Source organism: Melopsittacus undulatus, chromosome 3 (genome assembly GCF_012275295.1).
Source record: "Melopsittacus undulatus isolate bMelUnd1 chromosome 3, bMelUnd1.mat.Z, whole genome shotgun sequence".
Lineage (NCBI taxonomy): Eukaryota > Metazoa > Chordata > Aves > Psittaciformes > Psittaculidae > Melopsittacus > Melopsittacus undulatus.
The window spans coordinates 48,304,373-48,329,882 of record NC_047529.1 but is presented as its reverse complement, the minus strand read 5'-3'; the positions used below and the strand labels follow the sequence as shown (position 1 = coordinate 48,329,882).

General features: G+C 40.6%; 1 protein-coding gene across 1 annotated transcript in view; it reads left to right on the top strand.

The window, feature by feature from the left end:
- The first annotated feature begins 3,999 nt into the window (after positions 1-3,999).
- The window catches only part of UBE3D (ubiquitin protein ligase E3D), an 83,450-nt gene continuing 61,939 nt past the window's right edge, over positions 4,000-25,510 (top strand). Inside the window, exons 1-8 of the mRNA XM_034060745.1 lie at positions 4,000-4,075; positions 4,574-4,742; positions 5,294-5,493; positions 7,558-7,648; positions 11,372-11,603; positions 17,448-17,517; positions 20,506-20,575; positions 21,393-21,501. Of these exons, the coding sequence (XP_033916636.1) occupies positions 4,000-4,075; positions 4,574-4,742; positions 5,294-5,493; positions 7,558-7,648; positions 11,372-11,603; positions 17,448-17,517; positions 20,506-20,575; positions 21,393-21,501 (1,017 nt within the window). The remainder of the gene's footprint in view (positions 4,076-4,573; positions 4,743-5,293; positions 5,494-7,557; positions 7,649-11,371; positions 11,604-17,447; positions 17,518-20,505; positions 20,576-21,392; positions 21,502-25,510) is intronic.

Sequence of the window (25,510 nt, the reverse complement as noted above, 5' to 3'; positions counted from 1 at the left end):
GGCACCTGCCGCAAGCCAGCTCCCACAGGGCCCAACCCTCGCCTTCAGCGATGGTGCCCGCGGCCTGGCACTGGGAAGGAAGAGAAGAGAGGGCCGACTCGGCTCCAGGGGCGGACCCCTTTCGGCTGCGGCACCGCTCCCCAACACAGGCGCGGAGACGGGGAGGGAGAAGGGTAGCGGCCACGTCCCAGCGCCGCAGCCTACCCGCACCAGGGGAAGGAGGAGGAGGAGGGGAGGGAGTGGGTGCCGGGCCGAGCGGCGTTACCTGAGCGACCCGAGCCGGAAGAACCCGACCACCACCAGCACCCCCGCGCCGCCCTGACAGCTCCCGGCATACACTGCGCCGCACCTCCTCCGCGCCGCGCAGCGCCCTCTGGCGGGCCGCCGCAGAAAAGGCGTGCGCGGGAGAGAGAGGGAGGACGGGTGGCGCAGCCCCGCCTGCGCTGTGGTGACGGGAACCGGCGTGGGTGACGTACGGGTGGACTGCTCGCCGTGACGTGCGCGGGCGGCCAGCGGCAGAGTGGCGCTCTCTGACTTCATGCTGACGAAGTGCTATGTATAGGGAAAACGTGGAAGTGGGCACATAGAATCATAGAATAGTTAGGGCTGGAAAGGACCTTAAGACCATCTAGTTCCAACCCCCCTGCCATGGGCAGGGACACCTCACAATAAACCATGTCACCCAAGGCTTCATCCAACCTGGTCTTGAACACTGCCAGGGATGGAGCATTCACAACCTCCCTGGGCAACACATTCCAATGCCTCACCACCCTCACAGTAAAGATTTTTTTCCTTATATCCAGTCTAAACCTCCCCTGTTTAAGTTTCAACCTGTTACCCCTTGTCCTATCACTACAGTCCCTAATGAATAGTCCCTCCCCAGCATCCCTGTACGCCCTCTTCAGATACTGCAAGGCTGCTATGAGGTATCCACGCAGCCTTCTCGTCTCCAGGCTGAACAGCCCCAACTTTCTCAGCCTGTCTCCATACAGGAGGTACTCCAGTCCCCTGATTATCCTCGTGGCCCTCCTCTGGACTTCTTCCAACAGTTCCATGTCCTTTTTATGTTGAGGACACCAGAACTGCACACAATACTGCAAGTGAGGTCTCACGAGAGCAGAGTAGAGGGGCAGGATCACCTCCTTCGACCTGCTGGTCACACTCCTCTTGATGCAGCCCAGGATACAGTTGGCTTTCTGGGCTGCGAGTACACACTGAAGCTGGCTCATGTTCATTTTCTCATTGACCAACACCCCCAAGTCCTTCTCCGCAGGGCTGCTCTGAATCTCTTCTTTATGGAACCTGTAGCTGTGCCTGGGACTGCTCCAACCCAGGTGTAGCACTTGTCATGGTTAAACTTCATGAGGTTGGCATCAGCCCACCTCACAAGCATGTCAAGGTCCCTCTGGATGGCATTCCTTCCCTCCAGCATATCAACCCAACCACACAGCTTGGTGTCATCAGCAAACTTGCTGAGGGCACACTCAGTTCCATTGTCCATGTCACCAACAAAGATGTTGAACAAGACCGGTCCCAACACCGATCCCTGAGGGACACCACTCGTTACTGATCTCCAACCAGACATTGAACCATTGATCACAACTCTTTGAGTGTGCCCATCCAGCCAGTTCTTTATCCACCGAGTGGTCCACATGTGGACCACTTGATGGAAATAAATATGAGGCATATATATGTATGTATGCATATATTTATTTTGCCTGATCTTTACCTAGTTCAATAAGTATAGCACAGGTAAAAATGTAAGGCAAGGTTAGAATATTTAGAAAATATTTTCAGCTCTATGAGTAGCAGCTGTAGTCAGAATTTTCTAAAATTTACTCTGATTTTTTTATGCTTGACTGTCCTGATGACACAGAAGGGTGAGTGTGGGGTGCTCACCTGGACAACACTGGGTGGAATTTTTCATTTCAAGAGGATTCTCAAGTGAGCAGTTCCACAGGATGAAGGTGATGCTTCTTACACTGCAATCTTTTAGTGTCAAAGTTATCGTTTTGGCTAAGTTTAAGCAGGCTTCATAATAGCAAACAGTACGGTTATAAATTACTTCAGTAATGAAAAAAAAACAATCTCACCAAAACCAGAAAGTGCATTCAGATTCTGTAATAAATCTTCTAGACTTGCCTGAAGACAATACATATTTCTGAAATATTGCCAGGGGAAAAGGTTGCCCAGAGAAGCTGTGAATGCACATCCTTGGCAGTGTTCAAGACCAGGTTGGACAGCGCTTGGAGCAACCTGGTCTAGCAGAAGGTGTCCCTGTGCCTGGCAGGGGGGTTGGAACCAGATGATCTTTGAGGTCCCTTCCAACCCAAACCATCCTATGATTCTGTGAAAACAGTGGATGATTGGTTTTGAGATGTGTGAAGGAAACACTTTTCTGCAAAGCAGTTTGTGAACTTTTAGAACATACTGCTACCAGAGGTGGTCTGCTGTCCCTAAGCTGAGGAAGGCATTATTCATAATGATGGCAAACACATCTGTAAGTTGTCACTGAAGGAAATAGGCATCCCTGATAGAATGAGATGGAGGGGAAGTACTGTGAAGTGACCCCACTGAGGAGCTCTTACCAACACTGGAGTTAAAATACTGGTGCTAGCTGCCCTCAATCTGTATGACATTTACCTTCATTTCTGTGTAATTATTTCACTACAGAAATAGTGAGAAGCCTATAATAACCCATAGGCAATTTCAGATAAAAGAAGCTCACACCCTGTGAATACTTAAGATTATTCATAACTTTGTACCCTTGTGTAAGCCTTTGTAAAGTCAGGACCTGAGGCCCTTTCAATAACACTAGGAGTCAATTCTCCTGTAATTACATGGATTTTATGTCTGACGTGTGACCTGCTTGCTCAGAACAATTTAACCTGCAACATGTACCTTGTTTTGTGGAGTAACTGGAAATGAAAATCATCATGTGCACTAAATATTTTTCTTCCTAAAAATAGCAAGCAAACAACAACATAAAAGTCCCAAAACACCACCCTTAAAATGGCAAGTGGAAAGTATGGTCTGCATCTTTGAATACTTAGAATTCCTGCTCTGTAAAACAAACAAAAAATACTGGTTGAGGCAGTTTAGCTGACTTGTCATATTTCTCATACAAAACCTAACCTTATTCCATCTGCTTTGGGACTCTTCTAAAAGAGATCTACATGGTTTTGCCAACTCCATGATTACTTCAAGTGATCTTGTCTTAGACAGTAAATTGCTATGAAATTGAAGTGTACAAATCTGCCTTTTTGTTTGAAGCTTTGCAGCTCATGTCTTCAAACAGCTCTCTGCAATCACAGAAGGTCTTGTGACATTCATAGAAAGTAAACACTTCACAAAAGCTTTGCAAACAGCTTAGGTGTTTGGGTTGGTTTTGTTTGTTTTCAAAGCAAAAGCTTCTTTCCTTGGTGTCCTTGAACACAGACCATCAGCAGCCTCTTATATGCTGTGAGGGAGGCATTCTGCATGAAGTGTGCAGAGGTGACAGTGCTCATGAGTTAAGGGACAGTCATGCAGGGATATCAAGGTGGAGTAACAATCTCTGGGTACAAGACCTCATGAGAAGCCGTAAGAAGCCTCACCCCAGAGCAGGAGACTTCTATGTCAAGGGTCTGTCTGGTATGAGTGCAGCGTGACAGCATTCAAGAGCTGTGTGAGCCTGGATCAGGAAGAATTTGGGTGGACTTGGAATGTTGCAAGAATGGGTGGAGAGGGGTTTGTTTGCAAGGGCAAGGGTGGGTGGTGGTGCAGTGATATGCCACATGATGCAGTCCCCAGCACTCAGTAGGGAGCCTGCACCTGGGCTGGCAGAGGCCTCTGCTCATAATGTTTGACCCGAGCCTCACTGCTCACTGCTCTGCAGAAGATCCAGAACAGCAAGAAAAGTTGTGGTAAGTGAAGATGAAAATAAACCCCCACAAAAGCATACAATCACTCACCGAATCCCACAAGCAGACTGCTGATGCCCAGCCAAATCTCCAAGCAATGGCCATTTTGGAAAGACTGCCTCCCCAGTTCTTACTGCTGAGCACAATACTATGCGCTGTGGGATACCTCTCAGGTAAACTCGAGTCAGTTGTTCTACATCTCCCACATCCCAGCTTCTTCTCTATATCCAGCCTATTTGTTGGACCAAGTGAAGTGAGACACTGAGGTGGCCTTGACAGTATACAGAGGCTGCTCAGGAACAGCTGAAACACTAGCGTGGTACCAAAGCTATTCAGTCACAAGTCCTAAGCACAGCATCATACAGAGCGCTGTGAGGAAACTCCATCCTAGCTAGGGGTGGTGGGACTCACGACAGCTCCCAGTGCCTATGGGGAGATGCCAGAGAAGCTGAACCATTCTCCTCACAGCGGAGTGGCAGGACATACAGAAGTCGACACACAAGAGGTTCAGGCTGGGCATAACAAAACCCCGTGAGGCCAGCCGAGCCCTGGAGCGGCTACCCGCCAGGGAACTCTGCGCAGGCCTCGCCCTGGGGACTCCAGGACCTAGTCCCGGGCACGGCGGCCCTACCCTACAGCCGACCGCGGAGCGAGCGGGTGATGTGCGGCAGCCACCCCGGGGAGCCGCCGAGCTGCAGGAGGCGCTGTGGCGGCCGGGCGCTCCCCGCATGCACCGGGCTGGAGCGTCGCTTCCTGCGGGAGCCGCTGCCATACGGGCATGGCGGCTGGGCTGCTGCTGGAGATCAGGCGCGGGACGCAGAGCGCGTTGCTGGTTATCCGGTAGTGCGGGGCGCTGCCCGCCTTCCGCTGCTCGGGCCGTGGAGAGCAGCCAGTGCCGGGGGAGTGGAGGGTAGAGGGTGGGACGGCAGGGTGGGTCAGTGGGGCGGCGGGTCTGGCTTTTGGTGTCCTTAGCCTTGAACAGGAGGTGGTGGTGGGACAACCGTATTGTGCACCGGAGTCTCCCGCTGCTGTTCTCTTCTTGCGCAGCTCGGAAGAGCTTGAGTTACTCTGCAAATAAATGCTTCTTGAGAGCCATGCTTTATTTCTCTCGATTGCTGTTCGCCCCGAGAGGAGACCCCAGTTTACCGCGTGGGTGCCGGGCCGCGGAGGAGCTGCAGGCTGACCCCATGCTCAGTGTACCCGGGCTGCGGGCGAGGCGTCCCGCGACCCCTCCACCTGACGCTGAGGCTGTACAGCGATGCGGGGGCTTAAGCCCAGCTCAGGTCCCTTAGCCCTGGGGTTCTTTTCTCCCGCTTTGTCCTGCCTGCATCAAGCAGCAGCTCGCCCTGACATCTTCTCTCAGAGGTAAACCCCCTGCTTTACGTCCCCAGCGAGGCGAACCCCACGAGCTCGCCGGTGGATGTATCGGTGGCCGCTGACCGTGTGGAAGTGAAAAGCGGCCGGAGCTGCGAGGCGGCGACGTTGCCGCCAGAGGTCAGGCTAGCCCCATCCTCCTGCCGCGGCCTCCGCTGCCTCTCCGGCGACGGCCTCCACCTGCGCATGCGCCTGCGCTGTCCGCCTCCGGGCGCTGGTAAGAAAGGGGGCGCGGGCCGGGGGGAGGTAGTGTAGCCCGTGGCTTAAAGAAGATGCTGCCTTGCTTAGGGTTACCTGAAACGTTACAGCTTTAAATCATAGAGTTACGGTGTGGTTGGCATTGGAATGGGACTTAAAGATCGCCTAGTTCCAACCCCCCTGCCGCGGACAGGGACACCTTCCATTAGACCAGGTTGCGCAAAGCCCCGTCAAACCTGGCCTTGAACACTGCCAGGGATGGGGCAGCCACAGCTTCTCTGGGCAACCTGTGCCAGTGCCTCAGCACCCTAACGATAAAAAAACTCTATGTCTGATCTAAGTCTACCCTCTTTTCAGTTTAAGCCATTCTCTCTTGTCCTGTCACTCCATGGCCCTTTAAAGAAGCATGCTGTTGCTTTTTCTAAAATGCTCTTTAGCTCTGAATAGAAGATTTAAATAGGAACTGGTAAAATTTAGTAAGACTGTCAGTTTTAAAAAATGAAAATCACAGAAAGTGGCATAATGAAAGGGAAACAGTTGCTGAGTAAGTGTTCTGTGTAGGTGTTTTGAGAACTGCTCTCAGTTCTTCCCCCGTGCTGTCTCAGATTACTTCAAAATTATTTCCTTTCCCTCCTATTCCGTGTTTGGTAGCTGAAAATGCAGTAACATGATTCATCCAGTCTATCGTGCTAAGGTTGTCACAGGCCACTTCGTCATAAAGGATTGTGATTTTGTGTTGGAGCTTGTTTTCACAGCCTCAGTTTACAGTTTAATGTTGCAGGTAACTTAGGCAAAGTTACTTTCTTTATTTCGAAGATGCTAATTCAGATCTGGTGTGTGATTGCATAGTAGCTGGTGTTTTAATTCTAGCTTAGAAGTTCAATGAGTTTAGATTTATTTAATAGGTCATGATACAGAAAGATATATTAAATAACACAAAGTTGTTCTGTGGTTTTGAAGTAGATACTACCAGTAAAGTACGTGATGTACAATAATGGCTTCAGTACCAGAAACAAGGTGGAATACTCTTGATTTTACGGTATGCCGAGGTTGTATCTTTACATTAATCAGTAATTATGCATATACTTTGACAGTTTAATTATATAAAATTTATTTAATGTGTCTTAATTAAGGACACATGAAGGCATACTTCAAAAGACCAAAGATCAGGTTTTTAAAATTTACCTTTGAAAGTCATTCGAATGAAAAACATGTATGCAAACGAGATGGTAATTGATACCTGCATTGGATAACCTTAGTTACCTTTAATGTTTTGTATTAGTATGGAAAACCAGTTGCCTCTTCCATGAAGTTCTTCAACCTTTTAAAGTACTTTTCATACGTGCTTTCAACCTGAATCGTAAATACTGAATGTCAGTGCTGAGAATATACTTTGATTCTTAAGCTTGAGAAAGTGGACAGCTCAGAACATAATCATATATAGATCTAGGCTTACAGTTTTACTTTTCTCCACCTCATGTTATTTGATGATTTGTGGAGGCTTTTATAGCTCCTTTTTAATTTGGAAAAGTTGTCTAAGCTGGCTTTTGTGAGACTGTTTTTGCTTTGCTGGCCTGCAGAGGGTATTGCTCACTATCTGTTCCTCAGGTGGTACCACAGTAGTTGGTATCTTACTTGCCTGAATATTTTAAGTTAATGCATTCCTCTCTCTACCCCCCCCCCCCCCCCCCCAAGCTCTGACTATTTTGGGTTACATATTGTGATGTGTTCTCATACTGCAGAGACGCTGATTAGCAGAAATATCATTAAAAACGGTGGCATTGAATTTTAATTTATGATATCGATACCTCAGCTACCCCTGTGGAGAGGAATTGCACCTTTAAAATAATTATTAATGTATTCTTAACAGTATGGGGCATGAGGTGGAGATGGCAAGTTTTTCCTAAATCTCAGTACTTGCTTCTACAGGAAAATAAATAAAGGCAGTGTTTAAAATGTCAGCATTTGTTTTGTTTGTTAGATTCTCAAATTTCATTAGTTTGAGGTACTTGGCAGGATTTTTCTGTACAAGTATCTGAAAGTTTTACACAGTTTTTAAGACTAGTATGTCTTCTGTCTACAGATTTGTCTTCTACTTGGAGGGAAAGCCTTAAACCCCAGACGAATTATGTCTTTTACTGTCAGTCATGTGGAGACATCTTAGTAAAAGACCGGTGAGTACTGCAGTGTCTTGTATTTATAGTGATAAACGCCATAGTGCTTGGTATTCATGTTATTTTGTGTACTTAGAGAGACACCTGAAAGGTATTTAGTTTGAAATTGATAGATGAGAACACTTTTGAAGCACTATGGATGACTAAAAGCAAAATTACCTAAAACAGTTTTTCATTTACTCATTTATTTCTTGATTTCTGTCTGGAAAGCAGAAATACCTTACAAAGGGAGTTGGTGCTTTGCCCTGGAACCTGGGAAATCTGGATTCTTTTCCTGCTTGTCTTTGGGTGACAAGCTGGACTTTTGTAGCTGGACGTCCGTATGTGTAAAATTTCTGCTTTGAGAGCTATGCTTTTTGTTCATACAGAATCTCTTTGCAGTTGTCATAATTGCTTCTGGTTTTGTGGTACAAACAAAAAGCTGTAACATTTTGGCTTGGAAATATTGCAGATACTCATAATTTTCATTGATTTAAAAAATACACATAGTCTATTAGAAGTTGACATTTTTGGTATGTTGAAGAGAATAAAACCCTGAAAATTTGAGCCTGAGCTTCTTTCTTCCTCTACACTTTCAGGGATCCTCTTCAGTTCTGCTCAGTCTCTTATAAATTCCCTTCAGTCATCATGCTGTAATTGTAGAATGGCTGCTCAGAATGGTGATGTTGTCCACAGCTCCCTTCTACCTGTTAAGCAAAGCCAACATCCACATAGTTCAGGGATGCTGAATTTGGGAAACAGAAGAGCTGTTTCTTAGCTGTGTAACTCAGCCTTACTTCGCTTCCTTACAAAGTCTGCAGAGTGAATGAGAATTTTAATGAAAAGCTTCTGCATTTTCTGGCTCTTCTGGTAAACAATGCTGACAGCTTCAGCTGGATATATAAGAACTGTTAGAGATGCACCTGCAGCCGTTATGATATATGTCACTCCTAATACACATAATGATAATAAAAATGTGGTAAACTCCTGTTACTTTCTTGTCCTACATATGGATTTATGGCTGGCTTGAATGTAACTGAATGAGGATTTCCTGACTTTCTCTTCTGAAATGTCTCATCAGAAAGTCTAGTAATAAGTCTTATTTTGATACATTTGTAGAGTAATGAAACTTCTAATTTCTAGTCAGTAACATTTCCTTTCAAAACATTTTGCACTTTTGTATTTTTGTCTCTGAGTGGGTGTTTTCCTGAATTTTAGCACATCAAATTCATATGCATGGAGTTTACATCTTTCGGTTCTGCATCGTATAATGTGATGCAGTCAGAATTTTTGATAAAGGAAAAAGAAAGAAGGCATTTTCATTACTCTTTGCTTGGTATTACTCCTTGCAGGAAACCTTTGAGTCCCTCAAATGATATCACTAAAAATACTAAGACAAGGGTAGAAGAGTGGAGCTGCCAGTGTATCCAGCACCTTCTGTTCCAGCTCTTCCAAAAGGAACACAGGAGTGTAGTCAGTACTTTTAGCTACAGAATTTGTATTTGGTCTCTCCAGGGAGAGTAAATATGACAGTGATAACACAGACCCTGTGATTGAAGGGAAGTTATGGAGCTGTTTGAGGGGAAACTAACTGAAGTGTGAATTAATAGGAAAGGGTCTATAATAAGAAAAAAACTAATGCCTAGAAAATTCTGCCTTTGAGAAGAAATTGAAATAAGTGGGATTTATTTTAGATAAGGCTGCAGAGAAGACGCAAAACTTCCAATGTGTAAAAAGTTGCTGCAAAGAAGGTGTCAGTAGTCTTCAGTTGAAGTGAGGGGAATTTAGCTTAAAAGAAAAAAAAACAACAAACCAAACCTCAAATGTATTCTAAAGTTTTTTGTATTTACTGTTAGAGGCTGCAGAGGAAGCCATCATTTTAAAGACTAGAGAAATATGTTAGTAATGGCTTAAATGTAAGTGCTTCTTCCTTGATGCAAGAAAATGGACTTTATACCTTTCTTAAAATTCCCTGGCTTAGTCTATTTCTTTCCAGGAATCTGATAGCTCTTCAGAGGCTGAGGTTATGCTGTTGGATTCTTCTACATTACCCTTACATTACCCACATTAGAGGAAGTGATTAGATGTTCTGTTGGGGGTTTTTTTCCATGATTTAAGAGCTGCAGAGAACTTGGGATACTTTCTTTTTTCTTTCTCCCCTGCCAGTTACACTAAATGTAGCTCATATATAAAATAATTTTTTAAGGCTTTATTTCTGTCATGAAGTAATTCTTAAAGGCTAGTGGTGGGTTGACTGTGGCTGGACACCAGGTGCCCACCAAATCTGCTCTATCACTGCCTTCCTCAACTGGAGAAGGGAGAGAAAATATAATGAAAGGCTCATGGGTGGAGATAAGGACAGGGAGAGATCATTTACCAATTGCTGTCTCAAGCACAACAGACTCAGGGAAAAATTAATATATTATTGCCATAGTTTAAACCCAGCTGGTACTTAAGTACCATGCAGCTACTCACTCGTCTCCCTAATCCTTCCCCCAGGCAGGATTGGGAGAATTGGAAGAATGTAAAACATGTAGATTGAGATAAGAACAGTTTAATAACTAAACTAAAGTACAATATAATGTTAGCGTGAGTCCTGCCCCAGACCACAGTTCTTCACATACTGCTCCAACATGGGTCCCTTCCATGGGGTGCAGTCCTTCAGGAGCTGGCTGCTCCAGTGTAGGTTCTGCCCCAGGGTCACAAGTCCAGTCAACAAACTTATTTCAGTGTGGGCTCTTCTCTCCACTTGGTCCTGCCAGAAGCCTTCTCCAGCACAGGCTTCCTATGGGGTCACAGCCTCCTTTGGGCACATCCCCTTGCTCTGGTGTGGAGTCCTCCATGGGCTGCAGGTGGAGATCTGTTCCACCATGGACCTCCATGGGTTGCAGGGAACAACCTGCCTCACCATGGGCTGCAGGGAAATCTCTGCTCTGGTACCTGGAGCACCTCTACCCTCCTTCAGTGATACTGGTGTCTGCAGAGCTGTTTTTCTCATATATTCTCTCTCCTGGCTGCTGTTACACAGCAGTTTTTTCCCTTAAATATGTTATCACAGAGGCACTACCACCATCACCAATGGGCTTGGCTTTGGCCAGCAGTGGATCTGTCTTGGAGACAGTCTCAGAAGAAAGGGATTTGAGTTTTATTTTGCATGTGACTTCTGAAAGTTGAATCTTGAATCTAAATCTAAATTAAGATTGCATTATCCTTTTTTTTTTTTTTTTTAGATGAAGGTATCCTGTGGTATTTTTGTCAGGATTTAGCTTTTTCCAAGTCTGGTGTTTGACTTTGAGTGGCTTCAGAGGACGTGCTTTCCCTTGCTGTTGCAGCAATCTGTTTCTGTAGTTTTTATATCAACACTTAGTACAAGGGAACTTTACAAGAAGTAATAATAACTGTAATTGCAAAATATCCCTTGTTATATTTTTCATGACTGGCTAGAACTGTTTTATTTTTGCGAGGTGACGCATTTCAAGAGAGTTTATGCCAATTTCTGCCTTATAATCGTTGGAGATGTCCCCTTGGGAAATGCTTCATCACAAACGTAGGAGGAAAAATACAGCCATTGCTTTCTCAAAAAGCATCCAAAGAAAGTGCTTTTGACTGAAAGGTGGTTCAAGCACTTGCTTTTGAGAAAATGCTATACTTCCCACTTTTTTTGTAAGGAGTCTAAACTCTCTTTTAGTGTCTTATAAAATAATGTAATATATTGAAATATATTTTTTTCTTCTTCCATTTTAGGAAATTCCTCAGAGTCCTTCCTCTACCAAGTGAAAACTGGAGTGCTTTAGTTGAAGAGTGGTGTTGTCACCCCAACCCCTTCGCCAGAAGCACTTTGCACCCTCAGTATGGTGACTGTTTTCTTGGTGACACTTTTTTTCTGGTGAATTCAGGAAGTGAATCATATGTGCCTGAATCTCCCATATGCTGCTCAGACAGTGGACACCATACTTCTCAGAGTCGCTCCAACTTGGTGAAGTATTTTGTTTGAATAATTCTTAAGTGAATGTATTTGGACTTTTTTCATTGTAAAACACTTTCTTGTCATTTGTTTGTTTAATTTGTATGTATTATAGAGCTGTTTTGAAGGTCATAGGAAGTTGTTGACATTCTTTTGTAGAGAAACCAGAAAATATTCTAAGCTATGATTTACATTTACTAAAGCATGCACCATGGTCTTGATACTGACCTAGATATGCAAGAAAAATGTCTTCCTATAAACTGAATTAGAAACTGTTTAGTTATGTAGTTCTAAACCCAAATATTTCCCCAAAAATATATCCCAAGTGAAGGACACCAACATTTAGTCAGGTAACAACTGTAATGGGTTAGGCATTTGTCAAAGGGTAGTGGAGTGAAGAATGAGGAGGAAACTGGAGTAAGACTGTTTCTTCTTCTTAAATTCTGACTGGATGCATAACCATAAATGTGATCAAAGGAAGGTGTGATTTTTATTATTTTTTTTCAGCTCTAAAAATTAAAATCAGAATGAGTTTTGGGTTCAGATGTGGCTATTTTATACTCTTAGAATATAGTAAGGAAATGGAGTTTGTTTGACTAGCTCTGTCTAGTGAAAGTGACTTGCCACCGCAGATTATAATTCTTCATCTTAATGTTTCTGAGATGTTCTGTGGGGGATAGATCCTAATGTTGATTCTCTAGGAAGAAGACTGTCATTTGGCTTAGAAACACCAAAATTTATTGTTGCACAGGAAAAAAGAATTTGTAGGGATACTGATGTCTCAGTGGTGGGACAAAGCCCATGGAGAAAGAAAATTCAGTGCTTTACTCATCTTGGGAGTCTACCACTTATATAAAAAGTCAAGCAATAATCTTCTACCAGAATATCCAGGTAGTTCACCAAAGCCTACATTTCAGTAAAGTCTTTTCTGTTAATCTACTGCTTGTCTGTATTTGTGCTGACAAAGTTTGCACCTGTAGATACCATCTTTTCTTCTAATACTATGTATTATATACCTAATTACTGAAATCCTTCTGCAGTTGTGGGAATGGTTGCTGGCTTGGCAATTTATGCCTGTTGCAGCTGATGACTAGCTATGTACAGATTCCCAACCTGAAACTTTTAATCTGTTGAGAAGTAACACCAGAGACTCTGATTCCTGTCTGCTGCTTATCATCATTAGGGATTTGTATTGTTCCCCATTAAATCACTGGGATTCTCACAGATCAGTGGTTGCTGGTGCAATGCATCCCAGCAAGCCATCTGCTTGGGGAACAGTTCTGTCCTATGGTCCCTGTCTGCAGGTGCTGCAGCTTTGGTCTTTGGTTTCTTGTTCCATTGTTCTTTGAAAAGCAGAGTATGTGGTGAGGAAAATAAGAACTGATACCCTGAAAGGATATCAGCATGGGAGAAGCAGATTAATTTGGATTAACTCTGTGGCAATTGAAGTTATTTTTCTAAGTATCCTTAAGAAGGGGCCTGAGCAGAAGATTCTGAATTTCCAGGAGGACAATGCTTTCTGCCAGAGGTCTCCAAAATTAATTATCTCACGTTTCAGTAGTCACAAAAAAAGGTCTTAGAACAATGGGAACAAAGACAGGAAGAAGCAGGGTTCATGGAGTTCATATTGCAACCCAGAGACAGGGGAGCAGTCTGCCCAACATTCTCCTTCAATCAACCAAAGAGAATGCTTGCCAGAATAGGGTTGGTTTGGGGGCAGAAACATGATAAAAGGATGTGGGACAAAGATGTTACTGACACGTGGGTCAAACCAGGAAAACAGCAGAACTTTCGAATAAGGGAGGAGGCTATTTTCTGTCAGAGGCATACAACAGTACTTTAGTGTGATGAATTTTCATGTTTGCTTCCTAAACTTACATTGAAGTTGAGAATTCTTTCCTTGTTTGTGTTAAATCTCTCTTTCTACATCTTTCACACTTGCAATGATTTTTTAATTTTGTGTTTGCTCATTTCCAGCATCACTAGTTTGCCATGTAAACAAGAAGAAACTGGACTAATAAGGAAAAAAACCCTCATACTGAAACAGAAAATTCTTCCATAATATGGGTAATAGAAAGTTAGAGTCAAGATAGATTGCTATTGGCATAAATGTTCTCATTTCAGAGAATACTGTTGCAGTCTGCCCCAGTATGAAAGTTCTTTTTTTAATTGCATTGCAGTTCTTTGGAAAGTGTTTGCTTATGACCAAAATAGTAACAAGAATGTACCAGAGATGCTTAAACAATCTTTTCCAGCCTCCAGTGGGACCAAGACTGCATCCGTCCATTGCAAACATATTTTTCACATCTATTAGTCTTCTAGTGTAACATAGTTTTTAAACGTCACATGGTCTCACAGCATCCTAATAGTATCTCTTGGGGAAAATATTTTCCCTGACACTGTATCAAGGATCCTGAGGAACAGAAACAGAAAATACTAGGCTGGTGATCTACCTCCATCTGCAGATTGCCAGCAGCTGCAAGTTGTCAAATAGATATATTGATTTAATTAGTCAGGCTAAAACTATTGCTTTTTCCATTGAAGCATGATACAATGAGTTAGTGGTGGGTTTAGGTACCATACTGCACAATTCTCAGCTAGCACCTGTGACTGTAGCCAGAAAAAAAAACATACAAGTTGTAGCTTTCAAGGAAGTACTGTATCTGTATACCTGTACTGTGAAATACTTTCACCAGCCTCAAATACTGGTTTTCACAAAACCCTGTCTACTTGTCCTTGCTCAGCAAGTTAAACAAGTTATTTTACTGTGTGTGTTTGAGAGTAGTAGCAAGGTAGGAATTGGGAAAGGATATATGAACCAAATGTCTTTTCTGATATCCATAAAAAAGGGTCTATACTTTCAACACAGGCAGCTCTCTGAAGCTTTAACAGAGACTATTATCAACAAGGCTCTCCTTGGGGCTTTTAGTTTGATTCCTGGCTTGTGAGAAACAAGCAGGACTTTGTGATTGTAAGTTTACATTCCATGTGGGATGCTTTCTGTTTTTCGTGGAGTGGTCTTTTCTGTTCATTTTATTATTTGCATAGTACAGACCAGAGAACTCTGTTAGGTATTTCCAGCATCAAATCCATCAGTTCTGTCTGAGCTATAGCTTTGAGAAAGATGTCCAGTGTTGATTTAATAGTTCAAATGATGGAAACCTTATCCCATTCTTTCATAAGATGTTTCAGTGGTTAATTGTATTGACTCTTTCATGCCTTCTTATTAAATTCAGCTCACTAAGAATTACAACTCTATATCTATTTTTATCTCTAAGTGTATTTATTTCCTAGAAATTATTTTTGTAGCAGCTTTCCAAACAGTTTTCCAAATTTTTAGCATACTTCATAGATCCATTTTTGCAGTAATCATCTCATTAATTCTGAAGATGTTATATTTTTCCATTTATCCATCTCAACTATTCAATTTATGCAGAGATCGTATTTGCACCTTCTTTTGTAGCATCTCATTAGTAACTCATATAAATTCTTCTGACTTTTGCTGTCTTCCACTGTGTCTTTATTCCTTACAGTGTTCCTATATGTTATCATCATAGGCTTTGTTGTCCATGTTGTTCCTCAATATATGATCTGGCACTCAGCTATATTTTAGTGCCAGATTGTTAGACTGTTAGACTAAGTACAACCAATGTACTTAATGGTCCAGACTGGTGTGTATATCTCCTCTGTCTCCCTTGTTTACTAATTCCCTATCTTTGCAGCAGGACGTACTTAAACTTTTCCGTACAGTAATTGAAAAAATGGGCCCAGGATGTCTGTTTCACTTGTCTGTAATCTCTTTCATCACCTGCCTAATCGCAAGCCACATGTACTTCAGGGCACCTGAATTAGACTAAATCAATTAACAGTGCATTATTTTTTATTTTTTATTTTATTAAGATGGTTGTGCTTGGAAATCTGCATAGTCTGAAAGTCCACAATCCGTGTTCTGAAGCCTGTGTAATGGACATATCTTAAAACCTACCTGTGTAAGATGAAAAGTGTAGCTGGCATAGCTAGGGCCATTGGATTTACTTCATGCTGATTGCTGATGGGGTTGGAGATTTTTTTGTTTATTTGTTTTTTGTGGGTTTTTTTTTCTTTTAAGAATTTGGTGTAATAAAGCCACAGAGCACCATTGTTTGTTCTGGACATCAGTCTGATGCATCAGCATCAGCACCATACATTTTAAAACTTGAACACTAAGGAGCATGATAATGATGAAGAGAAGCCATGCTCCCTGAGGAGCGCATGTGTACTTTGTGCAGTTCATGGAAACTGTCACCATATTTTACAAAGGTTACTGAAAAAAGATAAATTTGGAGATTTTTCCTCTCAATGAGTTTAATTTACGCTAAATTTGGATACTATTCTTGTAGGCATGTGCTGCAGTATGATTTCTCAAGTTGATAATGACTGGTTTGGATTTACAAACCAAGCCAATAAACCAGTAGTTGTTTAACTACATGTAGGTATTTTTATGCACTGTATACTACATGAAAAATAAAGTTGATTATATGAAGAGTACATTGAAAAATCCAATTTAGATGTCTTCTCATTGCGTTCTCAGGATTTCGGTCTCCAGAAGGGTTTATTAATGCAGGAACATCATTATGATTATATTTACAGACTGCTTCCAGACCAGAGTTGTACTTACTGTGCTACACCCAGGTTAATAAACCAGCTTAGAACCAGTTCTGGACATTAGACTTTGGGTTAAAGAAGGAGTTGTGCTTACTTGTATCTTTATACTGATACTGAATTTAAATATAAGCAGTGGATCTACTAGGGCAGATCACTGGTTCATTCAGAAATGAGATCTTTTTCAGTGGGCAGCATTGGATGCATAAGCATAAGGCAAGTATTGAATGATGTTTTGGCCAGTGTAGAGACTTCTTGAACCAGATGTTATCCACAGTCTTTGTTTATAATAAGCCCTTGATAAACACTGCTTCCCCTGAATTTCTGAAGACTTTTTGGAACTTGTGTGTACTTTTAATATGAAAAATACTTTCCTGTAGTGAGTACCAAACTGTATTATGTATTGTGTGACAAATACTTTTCTTTAATACAAGCCAGGTTATAATTTCATAATACAGCCTGTGAGAGTAAATGTTCTTTCCTCTTCAGCTTTTCCTAATTTTTTGTGACTTTATGTATGTCACTGATACCCTCAGCTGTCTTTCATGCTTTCTCCCATTATGTGTGCTCTCTTGGCACAAATGGAAATTGTTTTCCACCTCTGATTATTATTCTTTATCAATATCTTTTCTGGTTTTGCTTGAATTGAGAGAGTGGGGTTGCTCAAGAACAGAATGCACCGCACCTTTCTGGAATATCACACTATGATGTGTTCTTCAGCTGTTTCTTAGTAATTCAAAATGCTCTGTAGACATTTTCTGCTTTTGGCTGAACAGTGTGAGCTGGTATTCCTATAAAACTCTTCACAGTGGCTATACTTTTTTACTGATAGATGCTAGTCACATTGCAGCATTGTATTATATGTATATGTTTTGGAATACTTCTTTTCATGTGCATTATTTAGCCTGTATGATCAAATTTACATTGCCATTTTATCATCCAGTCACTCAGCATTATAAGATTCCCCTTTTAGCTATTACAGGTTGTGCTGTGTGGTCAGTGTATATCGCCAGATTTTAAAACTAGTGTGAAACTTGCAAGCAAGTCAAAGTGTAAAAAGCTATAGTAGTCAGTGCAAATCTGTGTGCACGTAAGCATAAAGAGAACAGAAACAAGTGCAAAGTTCTCTATCTGCTCTGGAGAGTATGGTAAAATTATGCATTCTTTTTTCAGAATAACTAAGTGCCATTTAAATGACATTTCTTTGTCCTACAGAAATCAAAGGAAAATACCAGAGTAGTTTGTAAGCGCTGCAAGACAATGCTGGGAGAAACAGTATCCTCAGGTATGGGATGTACAAAACCAAACTAGTTGTCAGCCATTGAGCACTGGAGGTTAAAAACTCTGGAAAATAGTTTATCAGCAAGGTGTAGGGCTGATTCATGTGTGTTTGTCTCATTCCCTTCTGGAACAGATGAGGTCGTTGCTTCCAAAATTAGACCTTGAAAGTGAGTTACAGTGGGGATTTTCCTCATCCTTTTTTTTGTGGTGCATTGGGCTAATTCCAGAGTTTTAGAAGACTCAATGCATGACTCCAGTTTACTAAGAATTCCCGTGAAAAAGGACACTTGTCAATCCTACAGAATAATGGAAAGGTTAATTCACAATTTGATAACACAGAACTGGAAACTAAAGATATGATTCATGACAACCAGCCTGGTCTTATGTGAAGGAAGCCTTTGTCAAAGAAATAGGTTATCTCTCATCATCATTTGGTGATGAGATGATGGGATTATTGTTTTAAAAGCTGTCATTATATTGAATCAGTAGGGTTTACCTGAAGCAATGTGAAGATGAGTCTCTGGTGGTTTTCAAAAGGCAGTTATTAACAGAAAAGAAGCAATATTAAGACTATTACTAGCAGGGTTCGTTCTTTCATTCTGTACTCCACTGCATCAGTCAGCATGAGCCTGGCGCAGTTCAAAGATCTGTAGAATATAAAAACTTCTCAGAAAATGCAAGCCTGTTTACAAACTAAGTCATGAGGAGATGCAAGACAGAAGGGCATCTGTTACTGAAGGTTCCAGTTGTCCTGCACAGAGATGTGAACAGTACAGACTTTAATAAAACCAAATTGAAGGTAAGATGTATGAAAGCCAGCGAAACAGTTCGTGACTTTGGGAAAGCAGTGGTTGGAAAAGAGCTTCACAGATCTTCATGATTAATAGAATAGATGCCTTAATCTATCCTTCAGATAGTTGTAGCAGCCAGTAATTGTTGTGATCAGTGGGTATGGAAAAGGAAAATACTGTGTAGATGTGCAAGGATTCGGTCCTCCGAGCATGGCTGAAGTTAGAGACGTATTCATGTTTCTTAAGTGCTATAGAAAATCTACATAGAGTTAAAAGATGTTGTGGTTTAAAAACCAGTTAGCCATGCAGTCTCTCTCTCACTCCCCCCCACTTCTTACCCCTGTTCTCGGAGGGATGGGGGGGAGAATTGAAAGAATGTAACTCCCATGGGTTGAGATAAGAACAACCCAGCAAATAAGATATAACACAAACCACTGCTGTTACCACCAATAATAATGATAATGGAAATAAAAATGGAAGAGAATACAACCGCTCACGCACCGATACCCAGCCCAACCAAGCAGTGAGTGCCCTTCTGGGTAACTCCCAGTTACATCCTGGGCATGATGTGCTGTGATATGGAATACCTCTTTGGCTAGTTCGGGTCAGGTGTCCTGTATCTGCTTCCTCCTGGCTTCTCCTTCTCCCTGGCAGAGCATGAGTCTCACAAAGTCTTTGGTGAGACTAAATATTTGAGCAGTAACTAAAAACATTGGTGTTATCAGCGCAGTTCCCAGGCTGAAAGTCAAAACCCACAGCCCTGCACCAGCTACTAAGAAGGAGAAAAAATTACTGCTTCTGCTGAACCCAGGACAAAAGAACAGACAGAAAAACTAGACAGAAATATATGGTATAAATCTAGGCAGAACCCTCTTCGTGGCATGAGAATACAGAGCAGACTTAACTGTCATGCTTTGCTGCTTCCTCATGAGCAGATATCAGTGCCAGATAAAACTGGATTAGAGTGGTGTAGCTGTGGAGGCCAGATTTGCCTTTGAAATGCCCCTGTCAGCCTTTGAAATTCCCCAAATCTATCCCCATATACTTGTGTGATTTTTTTTTTCTTTTTTTCTTGGGAAATTATACCCTTTGTCTCTCAGCAGGCAAACATCTTCCTCATTCCCAATGCCCTTGCAGCAGTAGCACCAATGCCTTACCAGGTTAACAGCCGGGGAGCTAGGGTGTATAAATTGGCTTCTTTTCCTCCTGTCTCTGAGAAGCAGGGACAGCATGGAACAGACTAAAATTACACTTAGAGGAAGAATATAATTTCCTAACAAAAGGTAATTAAACAAGTGTATTTATCTGGAGAAAGGGTGGGATTGTTTAGCCTTTGGAGTCTTTAAAACAGATCAAGTGTCTTCCTGAAATGCTTGCTTTCATCCAGTTTTAATGGTGTGTGTGGACGAAGATCAGATGACACAGTCCCTTCAACCCTTAAAATTTATGGAACTGATAAATCTTTACTGTTGTTCACATGCTAAAGCTTAGTGGAATTAAGTTTATTACTGTGTATGTTTAATCTGTTCTGATGACGCTCTGGTTAGACTGTGTTTGTAGCATAGACCCAGAGTATGATCATCTTTGACCTGACTTTACTGATGGGGATTAAATTCTGTACTCAAACACTTCCATTTAGTGGTAAAGACACAGTGGAGCTTTTTGGGAACAATTACATTGAGACCCAGAATGTATTCAGTATTAGTGTAGAGTTAGTGCAGTTTTTGGAAAAAAGTTCTATTCTGCTCTTTGAGCAAAGAGGAAAATTATTCCCCTGGGTGTGCTGTTATTAAAACTGTCTCTTGTGATTCACTGCAGCATTACTGAGCAGCAGAGGGTACTAAAATACTTATGTAAGCTGTGCTGATCTCGGTACTTTAGGAAAGTTCTTTCAATTCATCTTTCAGGTTTGGCTTGAGCTCTTGCTTTGTTTCAAGGTTCTCATCATTAAACAAGGATCGATATGAATGATAAATTGCTGATCATGTAATTAGCTCAGAGCAATTTTCTTCTGGCAATGTATGTTTTCTCTTATTGTTTGCTTCTCCTCCCCCAAACCAAAGCAGAATTTGACTACCTGCTGCACCTCTTAATTGAGCACTGAACAAAAGTTTAATTACTATAGTGATAAAATGACTTTCAGTCTACTCTTAACAAGTTGGTTATTCTACTGTACTTGAAAAATGTCTTTGTCATTTTAGATACCATTAAATATTATGTCACTGAGGTGATTATTCAACCATCTGGTGGAAATTTCAGCCCAAAACCCAGGTAATAAACATTGAAAAAAACCCAAATAATTTGCTTAAGTTAAGGTTTTGGAAGAGATGCTTGAAATACAGTAACATTTTAGTTTCTTGAATAATTACATACAATAAAAAAATGCTGTCACAGTTTATGTAATCATCACAGAATTAAGCATTGTAAAGGTAATGTAGTATGAAGTCACTCATGTAAAATTTTGTTTGCTTCTGTTTGTGTGTGATGCAGGAAAGAGATCATGTCTAATTTGTTGCAGTGTCTCACTACCTAGGTGATAAGCCAAAATCCAATACTTTTTTTTTACTCAATAGTTTGCATGACTAAATATGGAAATGGAAGGTTAAATTATGTAAAATTAAGTAAAGCTTGAATTGTTTACTTGGAAGTAAGATTTTTGAACTTTCAAGTAATTCAGGTCGAAGTTAAGACTAAGATGAAATAGAATGTTATCTAGCTGTCTTGTATCATGTACTATGTGTTAGTTCTTTTGTGAATTGTATTTGAAATATGTGCATCAATCTGAACTTTATGTTCATACGTGTAAAAGATAACAGGGAACAGCTTTTATTTGGCATTTGACATTTGAGTGGTCAAAATAAAGGATGTGGAGCTATCTATTAAAAATTTCTTTTACGGGAAATAGAAGGTCCTCTGTTTTGAGGGAGAGAAAGACAAAGAAGCCCCATCTTTCATTAAAAAGTGATTGTAGGATGTAGTGGAATCAATAGTATGGAGATACTCATCTGCTTGCACTGCACTGATATGAATGACTTTGCCCATGTAATTGTTAATAAAAACATATAATAAGGGGTTCATTCTTAAACAGGTCTCAGTTCATACAGAGTATGGTTGCTCAGTGTCTTGTGGAATTGTCCTCTGCAAAAAGCACATTTAGATTCACCTTGAAGGGGGATAATGGAAAAATCTACATTCTGGTAAGATTTTTATTTTTATTTTTTAAACTTTATCCTGCTGAAAAAAAAAGTTTAACCTATGAATCCCAGCTTCTAAAATGTATTATTTATGCTGTTCATGGTTGTATGCGTAGTGAAAATTAACAAATTCAAATTCTTGAAGTAGTTCTGAAAAGATATGTTCAAGTAAGAAATTTACCCCTGGACTTTAATCTAGGTAGATGTACATATAGAAATTTTCTCTATTAATACAGTAATGAAGGTACTACAGATGTACTGCAAGTAGCAGAAATAACGCTGTGTTTTGTGTTCAGAAAATAAAGCTTATTTTTTTACTTTATAATATATATATTCTTGCTCCAGTGCTTCTTATCTTTAATCACCAGAAGTTCATCAAATTGTGTTGCATCTTTCACAAATATTGTCTTAAGTCAGCAGAGACTAGTAATGTAGTCATTACATTGCACTGCAAAGTGAAGTGCAAACAAAAATAAAATTGCCTATTATATTTAATGTTCTAATGCTGTTAAACTTGGTTAAACTTGATGTTTAAATAGTGACAGCTAAATTCCTCAAACTTTAAAATAGAAAGGAGTTTGGGTCTAGAATTATCTCAATACTATATACTTGGTATAACAAGGGAAGTTTTCTTTTGGTCATGAACTAAATATAGGCAGTAATTTTGCATTTTGTATGAGTAATTCATAGACACACAAAAATACGTGATTATAGATTCCTGCCCTGTACAGTACAGGTGCACTTTTTTGAAGTAGGCAATCTAATTAAATAAACCGCTTTACATATATATTGTCCAAGTTCTGTGATTTCTGAACATCCAGATTCTGAGGCGTTTATCTGTTGTTTTTAAATAAAATCTAGTGCCAAGAAAACATTTACACAACCGCTCAGAAATGCTTCCTCTGTGATGATAAAATAAGGTCTCATAACCAGAACTCTAATAGTCACTGTGTATAATCTAATTGAGAAGTCATTAAAAATTGTAGTTTTTTCCCTTGTGTAGCTAGGTTACATAATATTCTGATGCTTAAATCTACTGGCTTGTATAGGACAAGCTGGCAATTTTCTATCAGAAAAATCACCTTATTTAGCAGATTGTGATTAATCTTAGCTAAGTTGCTTTTTTTGCCAGTGTATTGATTAGAGGAGTTGGCTGAATTAGCATAGGGGCTGGCTTCTGATTGGCATCACTTCCTTTTTATTAGTGAGTTATTAATACTTTTTGTGTGTTTAACATCAGAAAGCCCTTACTCATGTCCGGGATAAGGTTCTGGGTCCTGTACAGAAACCCACAGGTGTTCTGGTGTCATGGGTTAATTTTTAGGACTCAGAGGCCTTGTGGAGACAAGTGTAATGTTAAGCACTGCTAATATTAATGATTGCAAACAGCTAAACAGTAAAAAATGTTTGTGCTTGAGGCTGTGAGCGCACAGCCAAGCTAGACAAGTGTTCTAATCACTGGTGCATCATGGACCAGCTGTCCCACTTGTTTGTTTTGACAATGAGCCAAAGATACTCATTCACAGTGTTTATGCTTACATATGTGAATGCACACAGCTTAATATTTGTATGTGATAATTAAGATTGAGTCTTTTTAGTATTTTTTTTAAACCACAGGTATTATGTATGCTCATTTTCCTTCTTTCCTCTGCATGTATCACTTAACATTACCAGTAATAATATTTGCAGATATCATGAGTTTCTGTTAAGTTGGTCATAACCAACTTCTTGAAAGCTGTATAGGACTTATTTGTTGTTTTTTTCTTTAAAAGATTACAGTAAATAGAAGTCTTTGTTTCAGGAAAAGAAAAAAAAGGGGCATATACAGATTTACTTATTTATCATAAATATGTATTTGTCCTCTTCACATCTGCTAGATGAATCACTTGTCTCCTCTCTTTGCTCCACTGTTGAAGGGCTCTCTATCTTGGAGTTCCATGACTTGCAATCTCAGAATAAGATGTGGACCTCAAATGTTAGTGAGAAAATGGTACATTACTGGTCATTATAGCAGCGCCTTAATAGATGTGATTTTTTTTCTGTACATAGAGGATAGGTTTGAAAGAGATAAACCTACAGAAGATACACCTGTGAAAATCAAAATGTGTGTGGTAGAGTTAGGAGTGTTTGAATACTAACTGCAGTCTTCCAGTACTGACTGAAAGATGTGTTTTTTGGAGTGGGATTAATCTGTAAAGTGCTTTGAAAGTAAGGTGTAGTTTGTATTTTAGGAGTGAGTGGAGAGGGAGTGGGAAGATATCCTGTTACATAGATAAATATATAATAAAATGGGAGAGTCCTGATCTGTAAATCAGGTACTGATTCTTGTAAATCATGTACTGATTCTTGTACCATGTCTGGGAGGGCATGAGCAGAACAAGTTTACATTGGTCAAGGTTTGAGAGGGAGATGTTGCAGTGATCAGGATGTGAGATAATGAGTACCTTGCTGAGACTGTCCAGCTCTCCTAGAAAGCTTTATTCTTTGTGAAGTAAAATGAAACCATCTTTATCTGAACAGTCTGAATGTGAGGACAAAGGAGCTGTCATGAAAGATGTTTGCATTACTGAGCTTTTCTCCTAAGAACATCTTTGAAGCCTATTGTTAAGGTGATTTAAAAAAACAACCTAACAAACAAACAGAAGAAAAAAAACCCGATGAAAAAACAGCCAAACACTTTCTCTTGATGTTGTCATTTCAGAAAAGGTCATTAATCTGCACTGTGAATGAATTCTAAACTTTATATATTTATCTTTCTGTAAAGGTTCTTTTCTTTTCATACTGGAGATAATATCAAAGGAATTTGGTTGTTCAGGCTTTGCTGTACAAAATGGTAGAGAGGAAGGAAAGATTGTACATTGTAGGTAACAGCTGAAAGCACAGTTCAAAAATTGAAACTGTGTTAGCCAGGAATAACATTCATAAAGTGCTTTGAATCAACACACAGTCTTAGTGAGTGATTGTTCATTCAGACAAAAGCAAGATCAAAAAATAATTCATGCATGAGGAAAAGGAAATTATTGCCTAAAGAATCAAATGTAGTTCAGAAGCTGATTTTCTAATGGCCAAATGTCCTTCCACCCACAAAGATGCATTTGCTTTCTCTGTATTGTTTGCTAAATTATTAGTACAGAGCTCTTGCATTGCTGTTGAGACAAAGACATACTCTGAACGAATGGTAGAATGTTACTGTCAGATGCCATGTGTCAGATGTCACTTGTAGTAGAAGGAAGTACTTTTCTAACAGGCTGTCTTGCAAAATAAATGGTTTGGTTGCTTTCTGTAAAGCAAGTTGCAGAAGGATTCTGAATGGAGCAGACAGCCATTGCTACTTTGTTCGCTAAAATAGTTTGAAGGATATTTCTCTTCTGAAAAGCATCCCAGGGGGCTCCTTTACAGGGAAGTTTTGATCATTTCAAAAGGAAGGAACTCTAGTTAAAGGTAAGCATATTAGCAGTTCCTGTGTGTATAGGACACTTCTCTTTTTTCCCCATTTTCTCTGACACATCTTCAACACTTGGCTTAAAGTACCATCTGTAATGGTCCTGCTAATGAGGTATTTTGCAGTTTAGGCTATGAATGTGTACAGTGAGTTACTGGAGCAAAACTGATGAACAGCCACTTGCTAAGCCAAGTGCAGTTGCTTGTCATCGTTTATGTGCATGTGCTCAAGTGATTCTACTCCTCCCATCTCTCCCAAGACATCTTTATCGATATATCTCCTTCTTCCTTTATGAACCTTCCACTGTAATGTTCTGAGCCTTGGGCTCTGATAAATCGTGACTGTCACATTCAATTACAACATATACTATGTGTCCTACAGGGGATATCATATGTCTGCTACCTAACATCATGTAACTAGTTTTACTTGAAGCAGATTAGGTCATGAGAAGCAGCAGATTATTCTCTAGTGAGCAGCACTGCATAAATCCTTTTTTCTATGATAAATATTTCATATATAAACATTTCACACAGGCATGGGACTTGTATAAATTTATTTCCACTGGTAAGC